At 37.6% G+C, this 27,668-nt stretch overlaps 1 protein-coding gene across 1 annotated transcript in view; it reads left to right on the forward strand.

Moving 5' to 3' along the window:
- LOC103268612 (disintegrin and metalloproteinase domain-containing protein 22) overlaps positions 1 to 27,668 on the forward strand; it is a gene marked incomplete at its 5' end in the record, with an annotated part of 217,672 nt that overhangs the window by 83,967 nt on the left and 106,037 nt on the right. Inside the window, one exon of the mRNA XM_021716649.1 lies at positions 14,513 to 14,579. Coding sequence (XP_021572324.1) covers positions 14,513 to 14,579 — 67 coding nt within the window. The remainder of the gene's footprint in view (positions 1 to 14,512; positions 14,580 to 27,668) is intronic.

Raw genomic sequence — 27,668 nt, forward strand, 5'->3', positions numbered from 1 at the left:
CAGGAGGGGGAAGAATGTCTGGTGTTATGTCTGTGAGTAGGCAAGAAGGGACAGATTATGGTACATGACATGGGGGATTGGCTTTGGATAATTACATAGACAGCTATCCTTAGGAACAATGAGTACAGATGCTGGTAGGGGCAGAGATGTGGTGGTAGGAGTCTGTGGGAGTTAGATTTTGAGTGCTTCTAGGAGAAGGCATGGAATACATTGAGACACCGAGGAAGAGTGAATGCACAGGAAAATGGGACATGATTCCCAGGCAACTCTAAGAGACGACTTGAGGTTGATGTTTATCAGTGTAAAGTGAGCATACTAGCATGATGATATGCTGTTCTTCAGCTTTTTTCAGTTGTATTGAGCAGGTATAGAGTAGGTATAGAGTTTGTTTTAGCCAGGATTGATTTAGCCAAGGGAGTACATCACGTGTTAGGGGATGGATAGGGCCATTTGTAGTAGTAAATATTAAGACTAAATTTAAGCTGAGCAAGGAAGGGAGTGGGACATGAGGGAGGTGAGGGATAGTGAAATGGTAGTAAGGTAGTAATGGTAGTATGGGTCTTACTAGGGTCAAAGAATTGAAATGGAGTATGGTAAGTCCCCTACATATGAACCTTCAAGTTATGAACTTTAACGATGCACACCTGCATTTTTAAATGTGTTATTTTTCTCTATCAGATGTCAGTATAGCCTGTTAAATACATACAGTACTGTATAGCTGATTGTGTTCATTGGGTACCTAGGCTAACTTTGTTGAACTGAAAACAAATTTGACTTACAAATGTGCTCTTGTAACAAACTCTTGTTTGTATGTTGGGGACCTCCTACATTGAAGGAAAAAGCTGGAATGGTTGGAAGTGGTCTGAGAGTGAGTAGCAAGAAATTGAGAATGTGATAGGTGAAAGATTAGGGCATGGTCATGGTCATGGGTGGGTGAGATATACAATGGTGTTGTAGATCATTGAAGGAGAGGTGAGAAGCCAGAATTGAAAGATCACCTAAGTACGTATCAAAATCAGTTAAGTACAACAGGAATGTTGTTAGAGAGTGTGTTGTAAACCAGGAGCTAAAATATTCTGAGAATGAAGTGACTGGGAGTTGACAAATTACACAAGGATGGGTGATAGGTAATGTATAGTCCGATGACATATAGTTTGGCGTGATTTTCAGTGGAATGAGGGAGAATGGCACAACATGGCAATGATGAGGAAGAAGGACATCCCCCAATATCAGGCCCTCATTATAAGTGATGCGCAGCCTTCATTTGAGGGGTCTTCAGGACAAACAGTGCCTGTAGGAGAGAGCTGGTTCTCAGAATGAGATGGTGAAGGAAGTATTCAAAAAGGAGTTTGGATAGAGGAGATTTTGCTAATGACCATGTGTGAGTTCCAGAAGGCATCATCAAAGGGTACCTGGAGATGGGGAGTGGTGAGAGAAGGGGTCAGAGTCATATGGGGATTAGAGAACTGGAGATGAGGGGTGATGTGGGAGTCTGAGTTTCTGAGGTGACAGACATGAACTGGGCTAACTGACCTGATTAGATTAATTTAGATGATTCTAAAGAGGATTGACATGATGAGGCTGTGAGTATTCATGATAGGTAGGTTCTATATTGCCAGGAAATGGCAGAATCCGGCACTCCCACTTCTGCTTGTGGGGTCATGCGTGTGGTGGGAGAGTGGATGCAGTTTTACCTTGAGCATATGGCTTTTGATTTCTGATGGTGGAGTCTGGCTGAGGTATATGGGCTTAATGCCAGAAAGGAGACAAAGAAAGGTAAAGATGCCTATCAGGCAGTTGGCAATCTATGAAGAGAATTTGAGGCTAGATTTGCCTTGCTGAGTCTAATTTTCAAGTAATTGCTATTACAAAAATATAAACCCTTAATGACTATAAATAATTTATTTGAACCACACTCAAGAATTTTGTTGTTTTTTTTTTTTAATACTAAAATCTCCATTTCTAGGGCGCTTTTAGGAAGTCTAAGTAAATTCTGAAGTAAGTCTGGCAACTTTCTTCTTAAAAAATTAATCCTTCGTTTGGCTATAATGGAGAGAAATATGTTTCCCTCTGTTGATTGTCTGCAATCAGTTTCACCAGGGAATCTCTTTAATTGCTTTGCTATAGCATGTTCCCTGGTACCTTGGCTTTTACAGTGGTAATGAGTCATAAGGATCAGAATATGCCAACAGATCATTAATAGAATTTTACTAGCATATTTGTAGACTGTTAATTTGATTATATTTTCATATCCTGGTAATAATTTTTTGTATATCAGAATAAACCCAGGAGATTCTGATTTGGTAGATCTGGGGGTACCCAGATTTTGTTTTGTTTTGAGTTGGAGGTCTCACTCTGTTGCCCAGGCTAGAATGCAGTGAGATAATCACTATTCACTGTAGCCTCACCTCCTGGGCTCCAGTGATTGTTTTTTTAATTTTAATTTTATTTTTAAATTCTTTGATTCTGCTTCAAAGCCAGTCTTGGAAACCTTGCTTTATTAGAAGCAATGAGTCTATAAATAAGAACTAACATAATTGACAGTACTCGTTTCAACTTTTACCTAATCACATTTATTGTAAGTGCCCTAGGACTAACATACACATTGAGAGCTCTCTGATAATTCTCATCAGATTATGACTTCCTCAATAGAACATAACTAAAATAGCCTCACCTTTAGGCACAAGGTATACAGAAAATCTGTTGTACATGCCTAAGCAGGAAAGGAACTATGTTTACAAATTGGAAAGTAACAAAATGAAACTTTCATGAAAAAAAAACAGACCCTGGATAAGGATTGAATTTTTTTCTTTTGTAGTTTCCCTTTAATTTAGCTTAAACAAAATAGAAACCGTAAATACTCATTATTATATACTGAGAATATAGACAACAGTTCTGGCGTAAAACAGAGCTGAAAAGTGGTTGATTAATTCTCAGTGTTATGAAGGTCCAGAGTATTTGTCCATTTTCTCTAGTGAGAATTCTTAGTAAGATGTTAGTTTGTCAGGAGGATCTGGGGAATTAATACTTGGCTATGGAGAGTAAAAAATAAAAGCTGAGGAAGATAAAATGGGGGTGGGTAGAATTCATAGAATGGAGAGAATGGGAAGAGTATTTAACCAAACTTTCTACTCTCAAACTTTTTTTTCTTCTTCTAGTCAGGGTCTCACTCTGTCACCCAGGCTAGAGTGAAATGGCACAATCATGGCTTACCACAGCCTTGACCTACCGGGCTTAAGTGATCCTCCTGCCTCAGCCGCCTGAGTAGTTGGGACTACCATGCTTGGCTAATTTTTCTATTTTTTTGTAAAGGTAAGGTCTTGCTTTGTTGCCCAGGCTGGTATTAAACTCCTGGCTACGAGCGATCCTCTTTCCTTGTCCCAAAGTGCTGGGATTACAGGCGTGACTACCATGTCCAGTTTTATGCCAGAACTGTCTATATTCTCAGCATATAATAATCAGTATTTAAAATTGTTTTTTGTTTTAAACTACAAAAAAAAGGTTTTGATAGAGATGAGGTATTGCTATATTGCCCAGGCTGGTCTCAAATTCCTGGCATCAAGTGAGACACCCACCTCAGACTCCCAAAGTGCTAGGACTACAGGCATAAGCCACCATGCCCAGCTCATAATTTCTAATTCCTCTTAAATAAAATAATGAAATTTGGATTCTTGAAGCTTTCATTTTCCCATTTCTGTTCTTCTGAAAAGCTTTTCATAGTTAAATACCTAATGAAATATTTGATTTTTCTATTGTAACCTATTACCTATGGGACTTTTTCCTATTTTCACTGGATTATAATATTTGAAGCTTTTATGATTCTTTTGTATTTATATTATGCAAAATAAGTTACACTGAACATTTGGCAAGTGCTCTGAGGAAATTGTGATGTTAATTTTGTGCAACATAATCATTGCAGTTAGAATAAGAAGGCATGGTCAGCTTATTACAGTCTACTATCTCCTTAATAGTGTATTACTTTGTGTAGTTTTGTAAATTGACTCGGCAGATATGCTTCATGTGGTATCAGCAGGGACACTATTATGTCTGGAAGGTCCAAAATGGCCTCAATTTCATTGCATGGTTGGAAGTTCCCAGTGTTGGCTGGGAATTCAACTGGGTCTGTCAGCTAGGGACTTGGTTCTCCTCCACATGCAAAATGTATTTTTTATGTGTTTTCTTGGGCTTCCTGACAGCAGTGTAGGTGGATTCCCCATGCATCAGAGTAGAAGCAGCAGCTCTCAGATATTACACAGTGATATGGTTTGAATGTTTGCCCTTTTTAGAACTCATTTTGAAATTTAATTGCTGTTGTAACAGTATTAAGAGATAGGACCTTTAAGAGATGATTAGGCCCTGAAGACTGCACCTTCGTGGGTGAGATTAGTATCTTAAAAAGGGTGAATTTAGTCTGTTTTTGCTTGCTTGTTCTCTCATTCTCTCTTTCTTTCCATTTCCCCCTCCTTCCTTTTCTCCCTTTCTTTCCCTTCCTCTCTTTCTTTCTCTTCTCTGCCAAGTGGTGACATAGCAAGAAGGCCCTCTCACCAGATGCCAGCCTCAGTGTTTTTTAATGTCCACTGCACAGAAAAGCCAATGTACTGTGACAGCTATTGTTACAGCAGAGAAAGAATTTAATAATTGTGGGTCAGCCTAGTGGGAAGATGGGAGCTATTTCTGAAATTCACCTCCCTGATAGCTCTGCGGTTAGAGTTTTAAAGATTATTTGGTGGACAAGGGTCTAGGGAATTGGGATTGCTAATTGATTGAGGATAAAGTCAGTGATTCCTGGATTGGTGGTGGTGGAGGGTTCAAAGGACCAATTGAGTCAGTTCCTTGGTCCTTTGTATGAGTCACAGGTTCAGGTGTGGGTTTTTGGTCCACCAGAATGCAAAGTCTGAAAAATATCTTAAAGATCAGTATTAGGCTTATGCTATCTTATAGGAACAATGGGGAAGTTACAAATCTTGTGATCACCAGTAGATGACTTCAGAGCTGTAAGCAATTAGGGAACAATGACTGATTATCATTTAATGATGAAAGATATGCAGGGAGATCCCTGGTTATCTTGCTCACAAGATGCTCACACTCTTCAGCCTATCAAACTTCTGGATGCCATCAAGAGGTCTGCATGACTCAAAGACGTATTGTTTTTTAGGAGAAAATAAGCTCATTAATCTCATGGACAGCTCCCTCCTCAAAGTCCCTATTTCCATCAGGACTTGAAGATAATGCTGCATAAAGGAAGGGAATGTATAACATGCAGGTTCCTATCGGAATTCTAACTTTGTGACATTTTACTTTTATAAAGTACAAAAGCAGTTTTAGAAGTCAACTGTGAGTCAATAAATTTCTGTCCGTGGTACGTTACCTAGCTGCAGAATTCTGTTATAGCAGCATGAAGCAGACTAAGACACACAGTATCATGTTTGCCTCAATGTATTTTCCACAGGTTCAGTTTAGAATCAAGGAGAAGAGAAATGGCTTCTACTTTGCCTTGAGAAGAGTGACAAAGAATTTGTAGATATCTTGAATCAACCACAGTCTATCCTTTGGCCACAAATCATTTGCATTCCTCTCATATGCAAAATGTACTAAATTCCTCCAGCAATCCCTGAAAAATCTTATTCTGTTATAGTATCAAGCTGACGACCAAAATTAATGACTGACATATAAGTCTTAGATCATCGAGGTTTATTGAGACAGTTTGAGGGTGTGCCCAGGAAAAATGTAAGTCACAGAGGCATCTGTGGCTTTATTTTCCCCAAAAGGCTCTCAGGAGGTTTAGTGTTTGTTTATTTTTCTTAAAAGGGGGACAGGGGCAGTGAGGTGAATGTTTACTCATGAGACTTTATAGTTAGTGCCCAATAAGTTTACATTTTACACAAGGTGAGCATTTGAAGAAAAAGGGAATAGAGGAAACTGACCTCTCAGGGAGGGGTGAAGGAATGTTTAATCTCACCTTGTCTTTGTACTGGCAAGAAAGCTAGTAGTCTTTTGAAAGGGCTGATTTCTGTTTAGCTCTTAGGGAAGAATGCCTGTTAGTGAGAGAGGAAGTATACTGAGACATGTCCAATCTGATATCCCATCCCATCTTGGTTGAGAATTCAGTTTTTAAAGTTTCTCTGACATTCCTTTGACCAAGAGGGGTCCATTCAGTCAGTTGGGGCTTATAATTTTATTTTAATTTTCTCAAGGCTTATACTTGAGGTTCAGGCTCTCATCATCTGAATCAGGTTCAGGTGTGAATAAGGATTTTTAGGTGAGGTAGCACTTAAACCAAAAAGATAAGTTATTTATTTCATATATACTTAAGATGTGGGAGAGACAGGGATAGAATAACTGCAGTAGACACTCCTGTAAAAAGGGAAGACATAGGAGCTACCTAGCAGTCGCTGGTCCTTTGAAATTCTGATATTGAACCATGTGTGTCACCAGTTCCTCCTGTTTTGGGAAAGAGAATGCATGTTAAGGCTGTGTTCTGCTTTTCTGGGAGTGGTTCTTGGGTCCACCTTCTGAATAATCATTTCTTTGTTCTTAAGAAATTCAAGATTATTACTTTTTTAGGTCTGTTTTCTGACTATGAAAGGTTTGACTGCCCATTTTCCATTTTGGTCCAGTCTTCTGGTGGTTCCAATGATATAATTCTTTTAAGAACTTGGTAGGTCACATGTGGATCTCATTGGGATTTACCCCATTAGACAAAAACACACCCACAAATCCCCTTCTACTCTGGCCTGTGAATTAAGGTGCCGTGGCAATGTCCTTAAGATACTTAGAAATTCTTCTGTCTAGCTGAGCAGGCAGGCCCTTAAGAATCTTTTCCTTTTTGGTTGGAATCTCACTCCCAGACTGGAGTGCAGTGGCTCACTCACGGTCACCCCAACATCGACCTGCTGGGCTCAGGCAATCCTTCTACCTCAGCCTTCCAAGTAACCTGAACTACAGGCACTCGCTACCATACCCGGCCAGTTTTTTTCATTTATTGTAGAGATGAGGTCTTGCCAAGTTGCCTAGGCTGTTCTCGAACCCATAGGCTCAGGCAATCCCCTTACCTCTGCCTTCCAAAGTGCTGGGATTACAGGCTTGAGCCACTGTGCCCAGTCAAGAATATTACAAACTCTTTTTTATATAGATTATTTGGTCTAGGCAAAACAACCTTTAGTCTTTCTGAGGTCTTAAAGGATCTTATAACCCATCATTGATTTGATCTTGACCTTGAGGTCATATTTTACTGACAGAATTAGATCTTTGATCTGAAGCTGGTTCAGGTTTCTTTGTTATTCATGTGTTGCACTAAGAAGGACACACCACATACAGTATTCTTACATATTCTTACTGTAAGTGGTATCCTTCTTAGTATATCACTTCAGAAGCTCATGAGTTGGGTTTCTTCTGTTGTTGGTGACATTAACTGATCATTTGGTTCAAGTGATGTCCCCAAGTTTTCTTCACTGTGAAGTTATTACGAGGATACATTTTGAATATAGAATTGAATGTTGGGTTTTGACTGGGAGAGTTATGCATTAGACATGTTGAATTTAGTATGCCTATTTGACATATTAATAGAGTCTGGTTCAATGACGGGGTGTTGGTAGATTGGAAAGATGAGGTAGTCTTCTGTTTTCATTTCCTCAGCAAATACAAAGATGAGGTCATTATCAGGGAATAATGTTGAGGGAGTACTTTGGACATTTGAGGAGAGATTTGGAAGGGTCAACTCAAAGTAAATTGACTGGGAAAGTGTAGTGGACTTATGGGCAGTGTTAAGATGAGGGATCACTTGATAACTGTAATCACAAATCACCTTATGACCATTCAAGATGTTCTGCTTCTTGGGGTCAGACTTCAGTTAGTGGAAGATTTAAGTTATACTGTGGTTGAGTTTCAGCCAAGAGAGTATAACGGAGAGAGGGGTAAGGAAGTCCAGAGTATGTTCGAGTGAGTTATTATCATGATGGATCATGGATTATAAGCTGGGTTAAGTGGGAGGTAAGGAGACTGAAAAAGTGGTAGTTAGGGTCAATAGTGTCAAAGTCCCAAAGCAGGGTGAAAGTTGTAGAGAAAGATGAGTAGATATGAGATGGTGAATAGGGAATGGTTGAAATCATGATTTGGGAGGCATTTCTCCTATGTCCTGATTTAATACCATGCCAACTTTTTGAAGTAAGTGTTTATTAACTCCATTTTAGACATGAGCAAATTATTTTCATAAAGATTTAAATAACTTGACCAAGGGCACACAGCTGGTAAGTGGCAGAGCTTGGATGAAAAATTAAACTGCTTTTGTTTTAACTCCCAAACCTTTGTACTATACCAGCTGCTTCTGATTCATGACAGTTGCCTACTAGACAAAAACTAATCATTATTACCACTGCAAACATTTACATTGTATTTGCTTTGCTTTTTCATGTTTATTATGGCATGCAAATGAAAAAAAAGTCCCCAGAAAACATTTCTAATTTTGAAAACATATACTTACTCCCTTTAGAAAGTGAATGGCCTTTAGAATTTGGTTGAAAATTATTTTTAAAAGTATTGAAAGAATCATTCACACATCAGTATTGAGTAAGCTATTAAAATGGAGTGCATTCTACCCCATCCATTACAGTAATATAAAATTTCTTCTATAGTATGGAGAGCTTCCATTTTCTTACTCTTATAATAGTTTCTTTTTTCTTTTTTTTGAGTTGTAGTCTCACTCTGTCACCCAGGCTGGAGTGCAGTGGCACACTCTTGGCCACCCCAGCATCAACTGCTGTACTCTGGTGATCCTTCCACCTCAGCCTTCCAAGTAGCCAGAATTATAGGCATGTGCTACCATGCCTGGCTAATTTTTATTTATTATAGAGACTAGGTCTCACCAAGTTGTCCAAACTGGTCTCGAACCCACAGGCTCAGGCATTCTCAATGTGTGGGATTACAGGCTGAGCCACAAAGCCTAACTTTCTTTTTTTTTGAGTCTGTGGTCTCACTCTGTCATCCAGGTTGGAGTGCAGTGGCATAGATCATAGCTCACTGCAACCTTGACCTCCTGGGCTCAAGCGATCCTCCTGTCTCAGCCTCTGGAATAGCTGAGGCTAAAGGCATGCACCACCATACCTGGCTAATTTTTAAAATTTTTTTGTAGAGACAAGGTCTTACTATGTTGCCTAGATTGATCTCGAACTCCTGGACTCAAGTGATCTTCCCACCTCAGCCTCTCAAAGTTCTGCGATTACAGGTGTGAGCCACATGCCTGGCCTACACTTAAAATAATTTAAGGCTGGGCAAGGTGGCTCATGGCTGTAATCCAAACAGTTGGGGAGGCCCAGATGGGAAGACTGCTTGAGTCCAAGAGTTTGAGACCAGCCTAGGCAACATGGTAAGACTCTATCTCTAAAAAACAATAATTATTATTATTTAAGAAGAGCTCTACTTAATGATAAACAGTGATGTTCTAAGGAAAAGAACTTAAAGTAATTTTGTTTATTTCTGCTTCAGGAAACTTCAAGAAAATTTACTTCAGTTCTAACTTGATGGTAGTAAGGATTCTATGGTTTAGTGGAGGGAAAAGTACCATTTTAAATAGAAGGGTTTTCACCCTAATAATTAAAATAACAATACTCAGCAGACTTTGCAATACTGCAAACAAAACCAAATTGCATAGGCTGTTTTTGGTTTAAATTACATGGAGCCCCAAGCAATACTTGTATATAGAGGCTTGATTGAAATAGCTGCACAGAGCAATTCCTGAGCAGAGGGTTTCTTTCCTTTAATTACATTTGTGCAGTGACTCATACTCTGCTAATGCCTACATTTTATAATTCAAAGGAAAATGTTCTCTTGAAATTTGAAAACCTGGAAGACTAAAGAGTTGTTTTTTTTAAATTGTTATAATTATTACTATTACTACTACAACAACTGTGATTTCCCTGAGGATTATTTTACTTGGGCGATTTTGGTTTCACTCATGCTGGCTCCAAAATTGGGGTTTACTTAGGTGACAGAGACAGAGAAAGGATCCCAGAGGTGGTATAGACTGTTTTGGATTCAAGACCATCAGCAGCAGAGATTTGGGATTTTTACCCTGGTATTCACCACTGGTATAACTGAATTTATCTTAAGAGTTTGCTTACTTTTGACTTTGTTTCTCTTTTCTTCATCAGCTTGTTGGCAAAAAAGATGCCAAACTCTGTAAAACACTTTAAGATGGTTTATTTAGAACCAAACTTGAGGACATAGACCTATGACCCATGGCAGGAGGTTCTGAGAACATGTGCCTACTGTGGTTGAATGGTGGCTTGGTTATATAGAGTTATACAGTGGCAGAAACTACAAAAAGCATAAATCAACACATGTGAGATTTAGTCAGTGAAGGAGGAACATTCTCAAGCAAGGCTCTGTAGGTCATAGTTGTATTCAAAGATTTCTTGACCAGGTGTGGTGGCTTAAGCCTGTAAACCCAGCACTGAGAGGCTGAGGCGAGAGGATTGCCTGAGCCCAGGGGTTCGAGACCAGCTCGGGCAACTTGGTGAGACCTCGTCTCTACAGTATATAAAAAAATTAGCCAGATGTGGTGGTGCATGCTTGTAGTTACAGCTACTTGGAAGGCTGAGGTGGAAGGATCACCTGAGCCCTGCAGATCAACACTGGGGTGGCCCAGAGCATGCCACTGCACTCCAGCCTGGGCAACAGAGTGAAACTCTGACTAAAAAAAAAATTTCTTGACTGGTAATTTATAATTCCTATCTAAGGAATTTTGGAAATCAGAAGAGGGTATGTTTTACTGAGATAAAGGGATGGAAAGACTCTAGGCTTGTTGATACGTAGATATGAAGTCCTATAGGTGACAGACTTATGTATAGAGAGGATAGATGAGTGTGTTACAGGTTTCCTAAGTCTGGGAGTCCCCAGGAGATGGCTTTTCAGGACCACAAAATACTTTGCCTTCCTTCAGGTTTGTTGTTGTTGTTGTTGTTGTTGTTGTTATATGATGTTATCCTGGAGTCTAAAAAACAAACCTTAGTATATGGGGTAAATAGCTTAATAACACCCTGTCTTGTGAGTCCTTATCAGGTATGACTCCTGAAGCCTCTTAGGAATTTGGATATGAGAAAAATTTAGTTCTCAAGTTGAGTGAGTTTTTCTGAATTTACTAGTTCAGATCTCAAGAGAGGGAACCTGGCTGGCTCTGCTAATAAGCATACCCCTGTATAGTAATGCTTCTCTCCTACTTCTGGAGAAGTTGTTAAAGACTGATAGCAAGACTGAGGGACAATCCTTTGCAAACTTTTGACTGTATCTCTCTTGTTTTGGGTAACAGGGTGTGATGTGCATACTGGAGCAATTACCAGTTTTGTCTGAGGCAGGTCTTTACCATGCAACTTCACTATTTTGTTATAAACCCTTGAAAATTTGTGAAATATATCACATAATCATAGAGAAAGAAAGACAACCGTTGGTTGACTATAAATGGCTGCTCTCTCTACCACTTACCTTTCCACCAATATTGTTCAACTTTCTCTGAGTTGCCATGATATTCAAGGGAGACTAGGGAGGAAAATCGCAATTGTTCATAGACAAATGTCCTTGTCAAAAGGTTGGTTTAGGTGTGACCATGTAATGTAATTCTGACAAAAGATACTTGAGAAGATGAATGGTAGGAACTTTTTGTGGCCAGAAAAGGCTTACTCACTTTTAAAAATAAATACAAGGGGCCAGGTGCAGTGGCTCATGCATGTAATCTCAGCACTTTGGGAGGCTGAGGCAGGAGGATTGCTTGAGCCCATGAGTTCAAGACCAGCGAGACCTACGTTGGGTGTGATGGCACACTCCTATAGTCTTAGCTACTCAGGAGGCTGAGGCAGAAGGGTCTCTTGAGCCCAGGAGGTTGAGGCTGCAGTGAGCTGTGAACATGAACTCCAGCCCGGGCAACAGAGTGATAACCCTGACTCAAAACAAAACACAAAGCAACAAAACAAAGCAAAAAAACTAAAAAAACTAGGCTTTCATCTTAAATATAAGGGGTATAAAAAAAAGAAAGATAAACCGAAAAATAAATACAAGCTTTTTTTGTTTGTTCGTTTTTAACCTTTGAATATTTTTATCTGCGTGAGATGCTTAGAATTGCAGCAGGCCCATGTTAGGGTCATGAGAGGAGCCAGTTAAGAGAACAGGCCAATCACTAGGCAGAGCAGAAAGTGGAACACACTCTTGGTCTCCTTAATGTTCCTGAGTCACCATATGAACCAACCCTGGAAATGCCATGATGTCAGGTGGGAAATTACTCTGATGCAATGGTAGCCTCCAAGTATGCTACCAGGCAAGCAATCACAGAGGTAGAGGAACTAGAAGCTCATACAGACTAAATTCCAATCCTCAAGTCATGTGGTTTGCTAAGTTAATGTAAAGCACACAGTGAGAAGCAAAAGGAAAGAGATTGGTAGGTTAGCACTCTTGGGATAGGTGCATGCAGGGTGGAGGGACCATGCCAGCTAATCCTGAGGAACATGGTGTTCATAAGTCCTGCTTCCTTTCCTGCTGCATATGCTTTCCCTGCTGATGGTGTGGTCACAAGAACCAGAGTTGAAGTTTGGGTAAGACTCATATATGGCAGGTGCCCCAAACTAATGACATGCACGTGTGTATTTGAGAGACACTGGGACACATATGCCTGGTCAGTGGCTGTGACTTGCCAGTTAACCTGGCAAATAGTCATGAGTTCTCTCTGTGTTTCTTGGACAGAGAGCATATGGGCAGGAATGAATATCAGCAATTTTTAACCAGGGTGACTTTGTCCTGCAGTGTACATTTAGCAATGCTGGGAGATATTTTTGATTGTCATGGGTGGTAGGTGTAAGAAATTCTAGTAGTATATAGTGGGTAGAAGCCCAGGATGCTGCTAAACATGCTATGATGAATAAAACAGGCCCCAAATGCCAGTAGTGTTGAAGTTGAGAATTTCTTGGTTATCACCAGTGGGTATTTGAATTAAGACCCCATAAATATTAAGTGCTTATGTATAACCAGTGTATCCTGGATATTTAGTGTCTCTTGTACATCTAGTATATCTAGTCTCATGTATATCTAGTATTATCATTCAGGTGCCTCATGAATATTTAGTATCTCTTGGTTTTTCATTCTTTTTTATCAAGAAGATAGAACCCAGAAGTTATCTTTTTATTTATACTTTACGCATCCTATTAATTCGATCCACATCTAACAAAATTTTGCTGGCTAACTACTCATATACACTTAAAACATCTTAAAAGAGTTTGCCTATGTTTTATAAACCTTAAATTTATTTATCTTAATAAAACTGAATATGCTCAAAAGCAAATTCACATTATACTTGCTCTGGAATTTCAAACAGTAAATGTATTGATTGTCTAAGCCGCTTTTTATTGTGTTTTCTGCAGCTTAAAGCTTAGAGCATTCTAGTTGGTTCCCACATAAAGTCAATAGGAAAATGTATTGTAAAGATAAATGAAGTATGGACTTAGGTTATAAGTTTCCTAAATGGAAATATAAGCATCAGATACTACAGGATTTTGGTGCCTATGTTAATGTAATACTTGCTTGGTCATTCTGTTTATGAAGCAACTATGCTTCATATGCATCATGATATGATGGGCCTCTGTGCTAAAAAATTCACATTTTTTAATGATAGGAACAGTTTTGGCTTGGTGACCTTCAGTGCACTTTAGAAAAGGTTTTTATTTGGTTCAATGTTTATTAATAGAGAAGCATTAGAAATTTATAGCTTCATGTATTTTTAATTATTAATAATTTTATTTATATTTTAGTACTTTAAAAGCTTAAAGATATTATATGAAAGTTGTGTCTTGAGGTACCTCTGTTAAAGGGAAAGTTTTGCACATATATGAAATTAAAGAGATGCATATTTAAGATTACATAGAAACATTAAAATTATATAAGAAGGTTGCTTAGGATAGATTTTAAGAGAGACTATTTTCAAATACTGATAGACTATCTCTTCTCATTTTAACTTTCTTTTCTTCTTATTTTTGTGATGGAAACTAATATTTTGTCAGATAAAAATTTTGCACTTAACACATAAAGAAATGGTACAGTATGATAGACAGATTAAAACCATTTGATAAAAAGCTAGAGAAAAAGAAGAAGAGAATGTCTTAAAAATAATGATGTGTGTTTGGTAGTTTCCTAGAACTGTTGTTGGCTGGATCAGCAGAGCAACTCTACTAAGCAATGGGATGACAGGTGGTATAGGCAGTTCTACCTCATATCTTTTTAGAAATACTAGGCTCTGTGTGTGTGTGTGTGTGTGTGTGTGTGTGTGTGTGTGTGTGTGTGTGTGTGAGAGAGAGAGAGAGAGAGAAAGAGAGAGAGAGAGAGAGAGAGAGAGAGAGAGAGAGAGAGAGAGAGACCTGTAATGTGTTGATTTTGGAGTTAAGTAATTGTTAAAGCAGATATGTGTAAACTTGATCTTGATTTTCAAATGTTTTACATTTTCATGGTCCGCATTAATCATTATTTCTTTTTATTGTTGCAGTGATTTGCTGTCTTCTGAATACATAGAGAGACACATTGATCATGGAGGCAAAACTGTGGAAGTTAAAGTAAGTTAAATTCTTTCATCTGTGGGGGTAATTTATTGAGAATCTTTTAAATACTACCGACTATGGATTTAATTTTCAGTGATACTTCCAATGAACAGTTTTGAGTTTTAAGCAACATTTTATAATTTATTATGAAATTTTATCATCTACCTGTGAAAAAATAAAACTTCACTTGTAGTTATCAGAAAAATAATTTTCAATGTACTGTAGGAATTGTTGGAGTTACATTTTATAGGATTGCTATTGCTGCAAGTAGTTGTTTTTTAAATGACATCAAGAACATAGTTTCTGAAATTGGCCTTTAAGATTAGTACTGAGAACCAAGAGGTGAAATCTTGGGTCCAGGGTAGATGTGTGGCTTTGCATTCAGTTTTGAAAGACACCCCCTGGTAAAATGTAAAATTATTAGATCTACAGGGAAATCTTGGGTCATTAAAAATACTTGGTGATAGAAGTCTCAGGATGCTGTTCATGACAGATAAGCTCTGAGAATATTAACATACTTCCACCTATAGGCATAAGAATGTGTTTTCTCCCCAGTCTACTGACAGTGTAATCTAAGGTCATATGAGATCTACCCAAGTGTTGGGCTTCTTTTTGCTCAATGTTTAGTGTAGTGAGTTTTGTCCAAGTGCTTGTTTTCTTTTGAACAGTGTTCAGGGTGTATGTTCTACTTTATCTGAATTATAATGCTATTTGTTCATATTTGCTTCTTTTTCCAACTATAAATGTTATACATGATCGTTATAGAAAACATGTAAGCAGAGAAAAGTACAACAAAAAAGGAAAAATTTCCCTTAAACTCATCAATGAGAAATAAACTTTGTTTTCAGTTTGTTTTATTTCCTTTTAGTGTTTTTTGTCTTATGTTCTATTTATATATTTCTTCTTGTATAGTATCATATATATCTATAATATTGTATCTTGTTTGCTTTTTAGTAGACATTGTATCATAGCATAAACATTTTTGCAAGTTACTTTCCCATAAAGCCTATGTTCACTGTTTTTTTATTTACAAATATTACTAATAAAGTTTTTTTATTCAAATTAAACTGCTATCAATAACCAAAATAAATTACATTGTCCCAGTCAAATGGATAATTGACTTTTTCAAATGCGCACACACACACACACACACACACACACAAAGAAAACTTTACATTTTAGAAAATTTCAAACATTTTCTGAAGTAAAAGAATAATATAATAAAGTCCCTCATGCCTATTGTCCAGCATCAACAATTAGTAACATTTTGACAATCTTTTCTTTTTTACTTTTTGTGTGTATGCAACTGTGTATGTATAGTATTTTAAAGCAGATACCAGATATTATGGCATTTTTCCAATAAATGTATCTCTATATATCTATACATTTATAACTGAGAAAGATGTAAAACAAAAGTGATCTTGATAATAATATTTATGCTGATCTTTCCAGAAAGTTATTCAAAACCTAATATTGAAGAATTGAATGGTGGATTTATTTGTATTACTGTCTTCTTGCAGAAAGGATACCAGGATTCTTCTAGATATGACATCGGAAAATAGTCATTTTGCTTATAGCTGAGAAATAAAATTACCTAGGGTTTGAATCTCCAGTTCCTTTTATTCTCATAAATGTGCATTTGGCATGTTTTTCTGAATGCAGAGTATCTTGTATTCCCTTGGTAAGGAAGAAAGGAAACAGGTAGTTCACTATCTGTTTTCATCTTTGTCCTTCAGCGGAATGATAAAATGCAAATAGGAGCGTGGAGGGTGGATCCAGTGAACAGCTCTCTGCTGTCTCTACAGTAATATCCCTTTTCTGAAAACTCTCAATCACAAAGTGTACTCCAATCTAAGATGTTATGGCTCCAAGGGTATGCATAACACACAAAGCGCTGATTTAGCTGCATAGTCTTTCTTGATTTTCTAAGCGGAGAATTGCAATTTCTTTGCTGATGCTTTTCCTAACCTCTAGGCCTATCAAACAGGGAAATGACAAATACAAACTTTGTCCAAACCCAAGGGCTAAAAGGATGTTTCCAGTTCATTAAAAAATCTAACGCAAAATTTTCCTCAGGGTATTGGGCATGGTGACTCAGGCTGGTAATCTTAGCACTTTGGAAGGCCAAGGAGGGAGGATTGCCTGGACCCAGGAGTTTGAAACTAGCCTGGACAGCATAGCAAGCCCTCATCTCTATAAAAATTTAAAAATTTGCTGAACACGGTGGCACTCACCTGTAGTCCCAGCTACTCGGGAGTCTGAAGTGGAAGAATTGTGAGCCCAGGAAGTTGAGGCTGTGTGATTCATGATAGCACCACTGCACTCTAGCCTGAGCAACAGAGTGAGACCCTGACTATAAATAAATAAATAAATAAATACACATATTAGTAAAAATTAAATTCTCTGGGTTTTTTCCAGGAACCACATTGAAAGTGCTGAGTCCCACCCATCAATCCAAAATCAGTATTCATTTACTTTCGTGCTAGTTCTGGCTTGCCCTCTGTGCTTAGCTCTTCAGGGTGTTTCTTTTCACATAAAATCTGATAGCATTCTTTTCTTTATTAATGATTCAATTTTCTCAAGATTTTCTTTTTACTATACATTCTAAGTCAAATAAAATTGTAGCATTTTATATTTTTTGTTTTCCTTCCCTCCATTACCTCTTTAAAAGACAAGGCTTAAAAACTTTTGACTTGGTGCAGTGGCTCAGGCCTGTAATTTCAGCATTTTGGGAAGCCGGGGCAGGAGGATCCTCTGAGACCAGGAGTTCGAGTGAGCTGTGATGGTGCCTCTATACTCCAGCGTAGGTGACAAATGAAACCCTGTCGCCAAAAAAACCAAAACATAAGAAGACAAAAAACTGTTACTTCTCCTTTACCTTCTATATTAGTTTGCTAGGGCAAAATGCCAAAGTTTGGGTGGCTAAACAACAGAAATTTATTTTCTTATACTTCTGGAGGCCAAAAGTCCAAGATCAAGATGTTGACAGGATTGGTTTATTCGGAGGTCTTTCCCTTTGGTTTGTACATGGCATTTTTCCTGTGTCTTCACATGATCATTTCTCTGTATATATCTGTGTCCTAATATCTTCTTGTAAGGACATCATTCATATTGGCTTAGGGCCTACCCAAATGCCCCCTTTTTAGCTTAATGACATCTTTGACCCTATCTCCAAATACAGTTATATTGTGAGATACTGGAGGTAAGGACTTCAGCATATGTATTTTGGGAGAACAAAATCCAGCCCATAATACTTTGCTTTAAGAGCCCTGTAAGATTTTTTGTTCTTCTTAAAGTTGACTTTTCTCTGGATACTGAGGTAAATGAAAGAGAATATGAAATCAAAGCTAAACTCTAAGAACTTTTTATATCAGTTGACACAAGTATGGCTATATATATATCGTAAGGATACAAAATTAACATCAAAATTATTTTTCTAGATTTAGCAATGGCTAGAAATCAGTCCATAAATGGCTGTGCTCAGGTGTCATTGAACTTTTGTTTGTGACAATTCAGGTGCAATACATAATGATTTAAGGGTGTGAATGTGGGAAAAGGAATACATTTGCAGGAAAAAATTTTAAAATAAAAAGAGAAGTAGAACTGGTCATGGTGGCATGTGCCTGTAATCCCAGCTGCTCAGGAGGCTGAGATAGGTGGATTGCTTAAGCCCAGGAGTTACAGGTCAGCTGGGGCAACATAGTGAGACCCTGTCTTTAATAAAAAATAAAAAAGATGCTTTGGTAATCTTTTAGATTGTAATTTTATTTTAAAAGCCTTTTTATTGTGAAATATGCCATTGACATAGAAATTCACCAAAAAAATAGTATGAGTTGAAGAAATGCTAAAGGCAAACACTCTTATAACCACCGTTCAGTTCAAGAAATAGAGATTGGACCAGCCCTTTTATTTGCTACTTTCCAACCCAAACCCCTCCCTCCTCTTATTGTAAGACTTATAAACACTGTCCTTTTATAGTAATTCCCTCCTTAGTTTTGTCACCAAACCATGTACTATACTTTATTTTTGCCTCTTTAGGTTTTAAAAATGATCTTTTCCTTTGTTCCCCTTGCAGTTTGTGTTGAAGAAACCAGATTGTTTATCCTATACAGTTTCCTACAATCTGGGTTTTGCTGTTGATTGTAATTTTGTATTTAGAGTAAAAATAAATATGTTTTAGTGATTGTTCCTTAAACATAACAATTTGTATTATCTGTAGGCATATTATAAATCTCACTAGGCTTCGCACGGTGGTTCAAAACTGTAATCCCAGCATTTTGGAAGGCAGAGGCAAGAGGATTGCCTGAGCCCATGGTTTCAAGACCAGCATGGGCAACATGGTGAGACATTGTCTCTACAATAAATAAAAAAGTTAGCTGGGCATGGTAGTGCATGCCTGTAGTTCCGACTACTTGGAAAGTTGAGGCCGAAAGATCACCAGAGCCCAGCAGGTCAATGCTGGGGTGACCATGAGTGTGCCACTGCACTCCAACCTGGGCGACAGAGTGAGGCTACAACTCAAAAAAAACAAAAACAAATACTCACTGACTTCAATTTTATCCTGTTTAGTTAGGTGTGCATAATATGGATTTTAAAGTTCTATGAAAACTTTTTCTTTTTAATGTTATGAAGATAAAGTCTTTATGCAGGAAAAAAATGATAGATGCTTTTTGTTACTTTGATAAGACATATTCGTCTCATCTTTTTCTTGCATTTATTTTCAATTCATTTAAAAATTGAATTCTAAATTTACCCCTCTGTTTAGGGAGAATGTGTATGTGTTTGATGTGTACTTTAAAGTGAATTTCATTTCTTTTTCTTTTTTTATTTTTTGAGTTGGAGTTTCACTTTGTTGTCCAGGCTGGAGTACAGTGGCAGGATCTTAGTTCGCTGCAGCCTTGAGCTCCTGGATTCAGGCAATCCTTCTGCCTTAGCCTCCTGAGTAGCTGGGACTATAGGCATATGCCACCACATCTGGCTTATTTGTTTAATTAATTAATTAATTAATTAATTTTTGTAAAGACAAGGTCTTGCTACCTTGCTGAAGCTGGTCTTGATTTCCTGGGCTCAAGCAATCCTCTTGCCTCAGGCTCCCAAAGTGCTAGAATTACAGGCATGATCCAGTGCACCCAGGCTTAAAACAAATTTTAATGCCTCAACTAATCAGAATACCTTTGGAATGCAATTTTTAATTTTGATTGTGAATTACTGGGGCACTGGATTCAAAAGGCAAAGGAAACTGGGATTGATGAATAATGGCAATAGAGTCTAAACTATGCAGTTTGCTGTTTTATATATTTTTTATTTTTCCTGTGTTTCTTTATTTAAAATTTATTTATTTATATTTTATTTTAAAGATGTGGGGTATAATTCAGGATTAGGTATACAAGTGTACATCATACAGGTAAAGTTTGGGCCTCCCTTTGGTCTTCCCTTTGCCTGATTTGAAATCAGGTACCCTTATTGATATGTTCTCCCCCTCCCACCCCCACCCCAGCAGCATCCAGCTGCTACCAATCCCTTTCTTGTGGTATTATGATAAATGTTCAGGGTCTGCTTGCAGTTTGCTCTTTTATAGTTAGCTAGCTTTTTTTTCCCCTTTGTCTTGAAACAGAAAGATGCCAGTATGCAGGTTAATTGACATTTTCAGTTATGTAGGTTTTAGTTAGCAGTATTAAAATAATAAAATAGTAATAGCTAACATTTTTTGCATAAGATAGGCACATGAATTTATATGTACAGTTGTAATTGAGTATCTCAGCCTTAAAATTTGAAGTTTTTTTCTTCTAGCTTTCTTAGTTTTAAGCCTTGAAATATGTTTTAGTAACTTCTTTTCACCATACACACTTATCTGGCCTAATGCTTGCTTAGAAATCCCAAGGGCTAATCTTAAAACAGCTTGATTACAGGACCCTTCCACTTGGGTAAGTCACAAGACAGTTGATCCATAACCTGACTGCAGCTGGAAATAACACCAACCAGACCTCCTGGAGAAACACTCAAGATAAGCCGTCAAGACACTTCCTGTGCCGCGCTTGCATGTTTCCCCATACGACATTTCCCTTTTTAAACCCTTGCACTCAGCCTAAAAATCTGAAATATTTTCTTTGAGGCATGACCCTGGCTATTTCTCCACCTGCTGGCTTTTGGAATAAAGTTGCTTTCTTTGCACTATCTCTCATTTCTTGAGTTTAGCTTTGGGCAACCAGTGGCTGAACTTGCATCTGTTACTCTATTCAACAACCTGTGATTATAAATATAACTATAATCCTACTTTACATAAACTGAGGCACAGAGAGGTTACTTAACTTGCTGGAAGTATCACATTGAGGAGTAGTGGAGTTGCAGTTTGAATCTAGATTATCTAAATCTAGAGCTGACTCTACACCGTGTTATCTACCATACATTCTGTATTATGTAAAAATAAGATAGGCATAAGCTTGAAATATATTTTATTTGTACTTATTATATACATATCTAATTCATTTTGGAGGTACCTAATAATTTCTTCTTTTTAGCCTTTAATCCTTAAACATAAATGGTGGTCTACATAATGACACCTTAGGTATTTCTCTCAAATTTGCTTATGTATTTGAGTAATTTTTCTTATGTCAGTTGCCCTGGGCAAAAATGGTAAAGGCATACTCCAGTCCAAAGCTTGTTTTATTTTTCTTTGAGTTAGCATCTCAGGAAAATAGTTATACTATGAATGTTAGAACACTAAGAGAAGAATGGTAAATCATTTATATATGTCAAGGACATATATAGGTGGGAGAAGGAGCAGATTCTTTTCAAAAAAGTTGAAATAGACATCTTTGTAGAGATATGATTTATAATATCACCAATGAAAAAACACAACCGGCCAGTAATGAAAGAGTGTGACCAGTCAGCAATAGTCAATCAGCAACAGTTCTGAGAGTATTTTGTGAGTGGGCAGGGTTAAATTATTTGATCTCTTATGAAAATAATAAAAAGTAATGGCCACTGAATATCTGTTTTTATTAATTCAAATTATTTCTAAACTACTGTATATGAGCATTCCCAGCTTGTCATTGGATTAGGGTCCTAATCCTTAAAGATGGGTGTAAACAGAGACACCATTATACAATATTGACTTTTGACTGGCAAGTAACTGGTTACTACCTATGATTTGATTGAATTGACTGCACTCAAGAATCATTATCTCAAAGTCTTAATTATATTCTTAGCAGCAGTAAAAAGATGAGTGAAAAACCAAAGGAGTGTCAGTCAACACCGAAGTCTGGAAATGGGTACAGGAGTTGGAGAGAGTATTATGTGGTGGCGAGCAGGTGTCAGAGAAGAAAGTAACACTTAGGGGTGGGAGGGGCTGTTGTGACTCCAGGAAACATTTTGTTCTGATGGAATCGTAGTATAATTTACTTTAAAATAATTTTTTTGGCAAACTGAAATGGCCACTGTCATTTCTAGAAACAGATTAAGAGGAAAGTTTATTTAGAAGCAAGGAGGAAGCTGGAGATTTTCTCCTGCTATTCCCATCTCTCTTCCCTCTCTGGGGCTGGAATTCTATGAAAGATTTCTAACTTAGCACAGTATTATCTCCCAGCAGACCCCTGTGCTACTGGCAGTGTTTCTAGAACCCTTTTGCATTCATTTTTCGAAGTCAGATTTCCATTTCTTTCTTTAGAAAGGGACAGCTTTTAAAATTCTGCCTTAATCTTTTTGTTTTCCCCAATGAATATGTCAGTGACAGGAACAAAGTAGTAGTAGGGGACAGCTGTAAGAAATCACATAGAAAATTTTGAATATGGGTGACTTTCAGGACAACAGATACCTCTCTGGCTAACTTTGTAGTTCCTGTTTGAATTATATTCAAGATTTCTCAAGACGTCTTTTCTAGATTTTCCCACAAGGACTATAATTCTCAACACTTGAATAATTCGAAAAGTATATATTGTGTTAAATAAATGATATTTCTTTTTTTTCAATTTTTTTCTTTTTTTTTTTTTTTTTTGAGATGGGTTCTGACTATGTTACCAAAGCTGGAGTGCGATGATATACTGTAGCTTCAAATTCCTGGCCTTAAGTGGTCCTCCTGCCTCAGCCTCTGAGTTGCTTAGACTACAGGTACACACCACCATGCCCAGCAAAATATAATGTTTTTTTAAAATTTTATTTTAAAGATGTGGGGTACAATTCAGGTTTAGGAATACAAACGTTAATTATACAGGTACCCTTGTTGATGAGGTGTGCCCTTCCCTCTCTAGCAGTTTCCCTCAACTGCCAACCCCCCCCCCCTCCCCTGAGAGTTTCCCACTACTGCCAATCCCTTTCTTATAGTATTATGATAATTGTTCATGGTCTGCTTATGAGTGAGAACATATGGTACTCTGTTCTTTGTTTCTGTAATAGATCACTGAGTATGATCGACTCTAAATCCATCCAAGTTGCTGCAAAGTCCATATATTTGGCCTTCTTTATGGCTGCATAATATTCCATTGTGTATATGTACCACATTTTTTTTTATCCGGTCCAGCTTTGATGGGCAGCATGGTTGGTTCCATGTTTTTGCTATTGTGAATACAGCTGCAACAAACACACGTGTGCAGGTGTCTTTTGTAGAATGATTTGAGTTCCTCCGTGTATATTCCCAAAAGGGGAGTTGCTGGGTCATATGAAAGGCCAGTTTCTAGTTCTTTCAGAAATCGCCACACTGTCTTCCAAAGAGGTTGCACTAGTTTGCATTCTTACCAGCAGTGTAGAAGCATTCCTTTTTCTCCACATCCTTGCCAGCATCTGTTGTTGTTTGTTTTATTAATGATGGCCAATTTCACTGGGATTAGGTGGTATCTCAATGTAGTTTTGATTTGCATTTCTCTGATGAAGAATGAGGCTGAGCACTTTTTCATGTGTTTGTTGGCTGACCATATATCTTCTTTTGAGAAGTGTCTGTTCATGTCTTTTGCCTACTTTTTAATGGGGCTGTTTGTTTTTTTCCTTTTGGCACGTTTGAGTTCCTTGTAGAACCTAGATGTTAAGCCTTTGTCAGATATACAGTTGGCAAATATTTTTCCCATTCTGTGGGCTGTCTCCCTTCTCTCTTGATGATTTCTTTGGTTTTGTAGAAGCTTGTCATTGTGATGAGGTCCCATTTGTCTATCTTATTTCTTATGGTATGGGCACTTTAGGGTTCTGATCAGGAATTGGTTACCAGTTTCAATTTCCGTAAGGGTGTCTCCTGCATTTTCTAAGAGTCTTGTTGTTTGAGGTTTTATGTTTAGGTCTTTGATCTTTTTAGTGTTAATTTTTGTGTATGATGATAGGTAGGGGTCCTGTTTCAATCTTCTGTATGTGATCAGCCAGTTTTCCCAGCACCATTTACTGAATAGGTTCTCTTCTCCCCAGTGGTTGTTGTTGGAGGCTTTGTCGAAGATGCGTTGGTTGAGAAATTGAGACTTTGTTTCCAGAATCTCTATCCTGTTCCATTGGTCTATATGCCTGTTTTTGTACCAATACCAGGCTGTTTTGATTATTGTAACCTTATAGTAAAGTTTGAAGTCTGGAAGTGTGATGCCTCCTGCTTTGTTTCTTTTGCTAGGGATTGTTTTGGCTATTCATGGTCATTTATGTTTCTGTATGAATTTCTGTATTGTCATTTCCAGGTCTGAGAAGAATCATGATGGTAATTTAATGGGTATTATATTGATTCTGTAGTTTGCCTTTGGTAGGATGGACATTTTAACAAGGTAGATTCTTCCTATCCTTGAGCACGGGATATTTTTCCATTTGTTTCTGTCTTCTTGGATTTCTCTGAGCAGAGTTTTATCATTCTCATTGTAAAAGTCTTTCATTTCTCTGGTTAGGAAGATGTTGAGGTATTTCATTTTTTGTGTGGCTATTGTGGATAGGATTGTGCTTTTTATTTGGGTCTGTGCCTGCTTGTTGTTGGTGTATAGGAAGGCAACTGTCTTTTACACATTTATTTTGTACCCTGAGACTTTGCCAAAGTCCTTTATCAGTGCAAGCAAGTTTTTACAGATTTTTATTGAATTTTCAAGGTATAGGTTATCATCAGCAAAGAGGGATAATTTGACTTCCTCTTTTCCTATTTGATACCCCTGATTTCATTCTCTTGTCTATTTGTGCTAGCTAGGACTTCCAACACAATGTTGAACAAGAGGGGTGAGAGATGGCAACCTTGTCTTGTTCCACTTTTCAGGGGAAATGTTTCCAGTTTCTGTTCATTTAGCAATATGTTAGCAGTGAGTTTATCTTAGATGGCACTTACTAGTTTTAGGTATGTTCCTTTTATACCTAGGTGCTTGCAGGTTTTTATCAAGAAGAGATGCTGAATTTTATCAAAAGCTTTTTCAACATCTAATGACACAACCATGTGGTTCTTATTTTTACATCTCTTGATGTATTTAATTATATATATGGTCTTGCGAATGTTGAACCAGCCCCTCATCTTGGGGATGAAGTCTACTTGGTCATGGTGGATGATTTTTGAGATGTATTTTTGGATCCAATTTGCTAGAATATTGTTGAGAATTTTTGCATCTGTTTTCCTAAGGGATATTGGCCAGTAGTTCTCTCTTTTTGTTGGGTCTTTACCCAGTTTGGGTATCAGTGTGATGTTAGCTTTGTAAAATGATTTGGGGAGAATTTCATCTTTCTCAATTGCCTGGAATACTTTCAATAGGATTGGTATCAGCTCCTCTTTGTACATTTTGTAGAATTCTGCTGGAAAGCCATCCAGTTCAGGGCTTTTTTTGGTAGGTTTTCATATGACAGAGTCAATTTCCTGGGTTGTTATTGGTCTATTTAGTGTCTCAGTGTCTTCTTGTTTCAATGTAGGGAGGTTGTGTGATGTCAGAAAGTCCTCCACTTCATTTAGGTTATCAAGTTTGTTTCCATATAGGTATACACAGCAATCTCTGATAATCTTTTGTAGTTCTTCAGGGTCAGTTGTGATTTGGTCTTTTGTATTTCTGATTGTGTTTATTTGGGCTTCTTCTCTCTTTTTCATGGTCATTCAGGCTAGGGGTCCATCAATCTTGTTAATTCTTTTAAAGAACCAGCTTTTTGTTTTGATGTTTTCTATCATATTTTTTCTTCTGTTTCCTGTATTTGGGCTCTTATTTTGGTGGTTTGAATTCTGCTAAAGTTGGGGTTTTGGTGTTATTCTCTTTCCAGCTTTCTTAGGTGATTTGTTAGGCCAACAACTTGTGAACTTTCTATTTTCTTGATGTGTATTCATAGAGATATACATTCTCCTCTTAAAACTGCTTTCATGGCATCCCAGAGGTTTTGGTAAGATGTTTCTTCATTTTTATTTGTTTCCAGGAGTCTTTTAATTTCTGCTTTGTTTTCAGTGTTGACCCAGTAGTTGTTCAGCATCATGCTGGTTAATGTCCATGTCTTTTTGGGCTTTTGGGAAGTTTTGTTGGTGTTGATAATTATTTTTATTCCACTTTGATCTGAGAAGGTACATGGCAATATTTCAACCTCATGGAATTTTTTTATGCTTGATTTATGGCCAAGGATGTGATTGATCTTGGAGTACATTCCATGTGGTCATGAGTAGAATGTATATTCTGTGGTGGTTGGGTATCTATTAAGTGCATTGGTTGAGTGTCAAGTTTAGGTTGTGAATCTCTTTGTTGATTTTTTGCCTTGATGATCTATCTAGGGATGTTAGTGGGGTATTGAAGTCCCCTGCTATGATAGTGTTAGTGTCACTGTCTTTTTTTTAGTTTATTTAGTAGTTATAAATGCTGGTGCTCCTGTTTGGGTGCATATATGTTTAGGATGGACATTTCTTGTTGATGGATTGAACCTTTTATCATTATGTTCTTTTGTAACTTTTAAAATTTTTAATAGCTTAAAGAATGTTTTGTCTGATACTAAGTTTGCGACTCCTGCCTTCTCTTGTGATCCATTTGCCTAGAAACTTGTTTTCCATCTTTTAACTTTGAGTCTGTGTGATCTCTTGTGGTGAGATGAGTCTCCTGTGTATTTTCAGTGGTGCATTTAGTCCGTTCACATTCAGGCTGATCATTGAAATGTGATTGTTTATCCCTGACATGAGGTTCTTACAAAGTTTTTTCTTAGCTTGTTTTCTTTTGGCTTTGAAGTATGTGTGTATTTTCAAGTTTCTTGTCTTGCTGTATTCTCTGTTGGTTCTGTGCTCTGCTGTTCTCTTGGGAAGTGTGTGGTTGCTCTTTTTCTTTCTTCTGTGCTTAATACCTTTTTAAGTGTCTCCTGTAGAGCTGGTCTGGAAGCTTCATAATCTCTTAGGGATTAGATGTCTTGGAAGGAATTTAATTCTCCATCACTGATGAAGCTGAGCTTGGCTGGGTAAGAAATTTTTGGTTGAAATTGTTTACCTTTGAGAACTTTTAATATTGGATTCCAGTCCCTTCTTGTTTGTAGTGTTTCTGCTGATAGGTCTGCTGCTTTTCTGATTAGTTTTCCCCTTTCCCCTATAGTTAATCTTACCTTTCTCTCTTGCTGCCTTTAGGATTTTTTCTTTTGTTCCTACTTTGTGTAGACTAATTACTATTTGTCTAGGGATTGATCTTCTCATTTGATATCTTATGGGGGTTCTCTGTCTCTCTTGTGCTTGACTGGTCTCATCTCTGGTAAGATGGGGAAAGTTTTTTGGATTACTTCCTGCAATACTTGCTCCAAGATGTTCCCCATTTCCCCTTCTTCTTCTGGGATACCAATCAGGCGTAGGTTCAGCTTCTTGATAAAATCACACATCTCTTATATGTTTTGTTCTTTCTTTCTGAGTCTTCTTTCTGTGTTTTTTACAGATCAAGTTAATTCCATGTTCTGGTCTTAAAGTTTTGAGATTCTTTCTTCAGCTAGATTAATTCTGCTTTCCATGGTTGTCATCTTGGTATTTATTTCCTGGATGAATTTTTTTATTGTGAAAATCTCTGTTACAAGTTCTTTCAGTATTGCATCTTGTCTTTCTTGAGTCTTACTCACTCTTTCCTTCCATTCCCTAATCCCTGTTGTATTCTGGGGCCAACTGTTGGTGACTTCCATTGTTTGGGCTCCAAGGTCTGATTTTTCAGGAGTTTTCTGTTTGTCACACTTGAAATTGCCTGTAGT

Source organism: Carlito syrichta, unplaced genomic scaffold (genome assembly GCF_000164805.1).
Source record: "Carlito syrichta isolate Samal-C Ts95f unplaced genomic scaffold, Tarsius_syrichta-2.0.1 Scaffold308855, whole genome shotgun sequence".
NCBI lineage: Eukaryota > Metazoa > Chordata > Mammalia > Primates > Tarsiidae > Carlito > Carlito syrichta.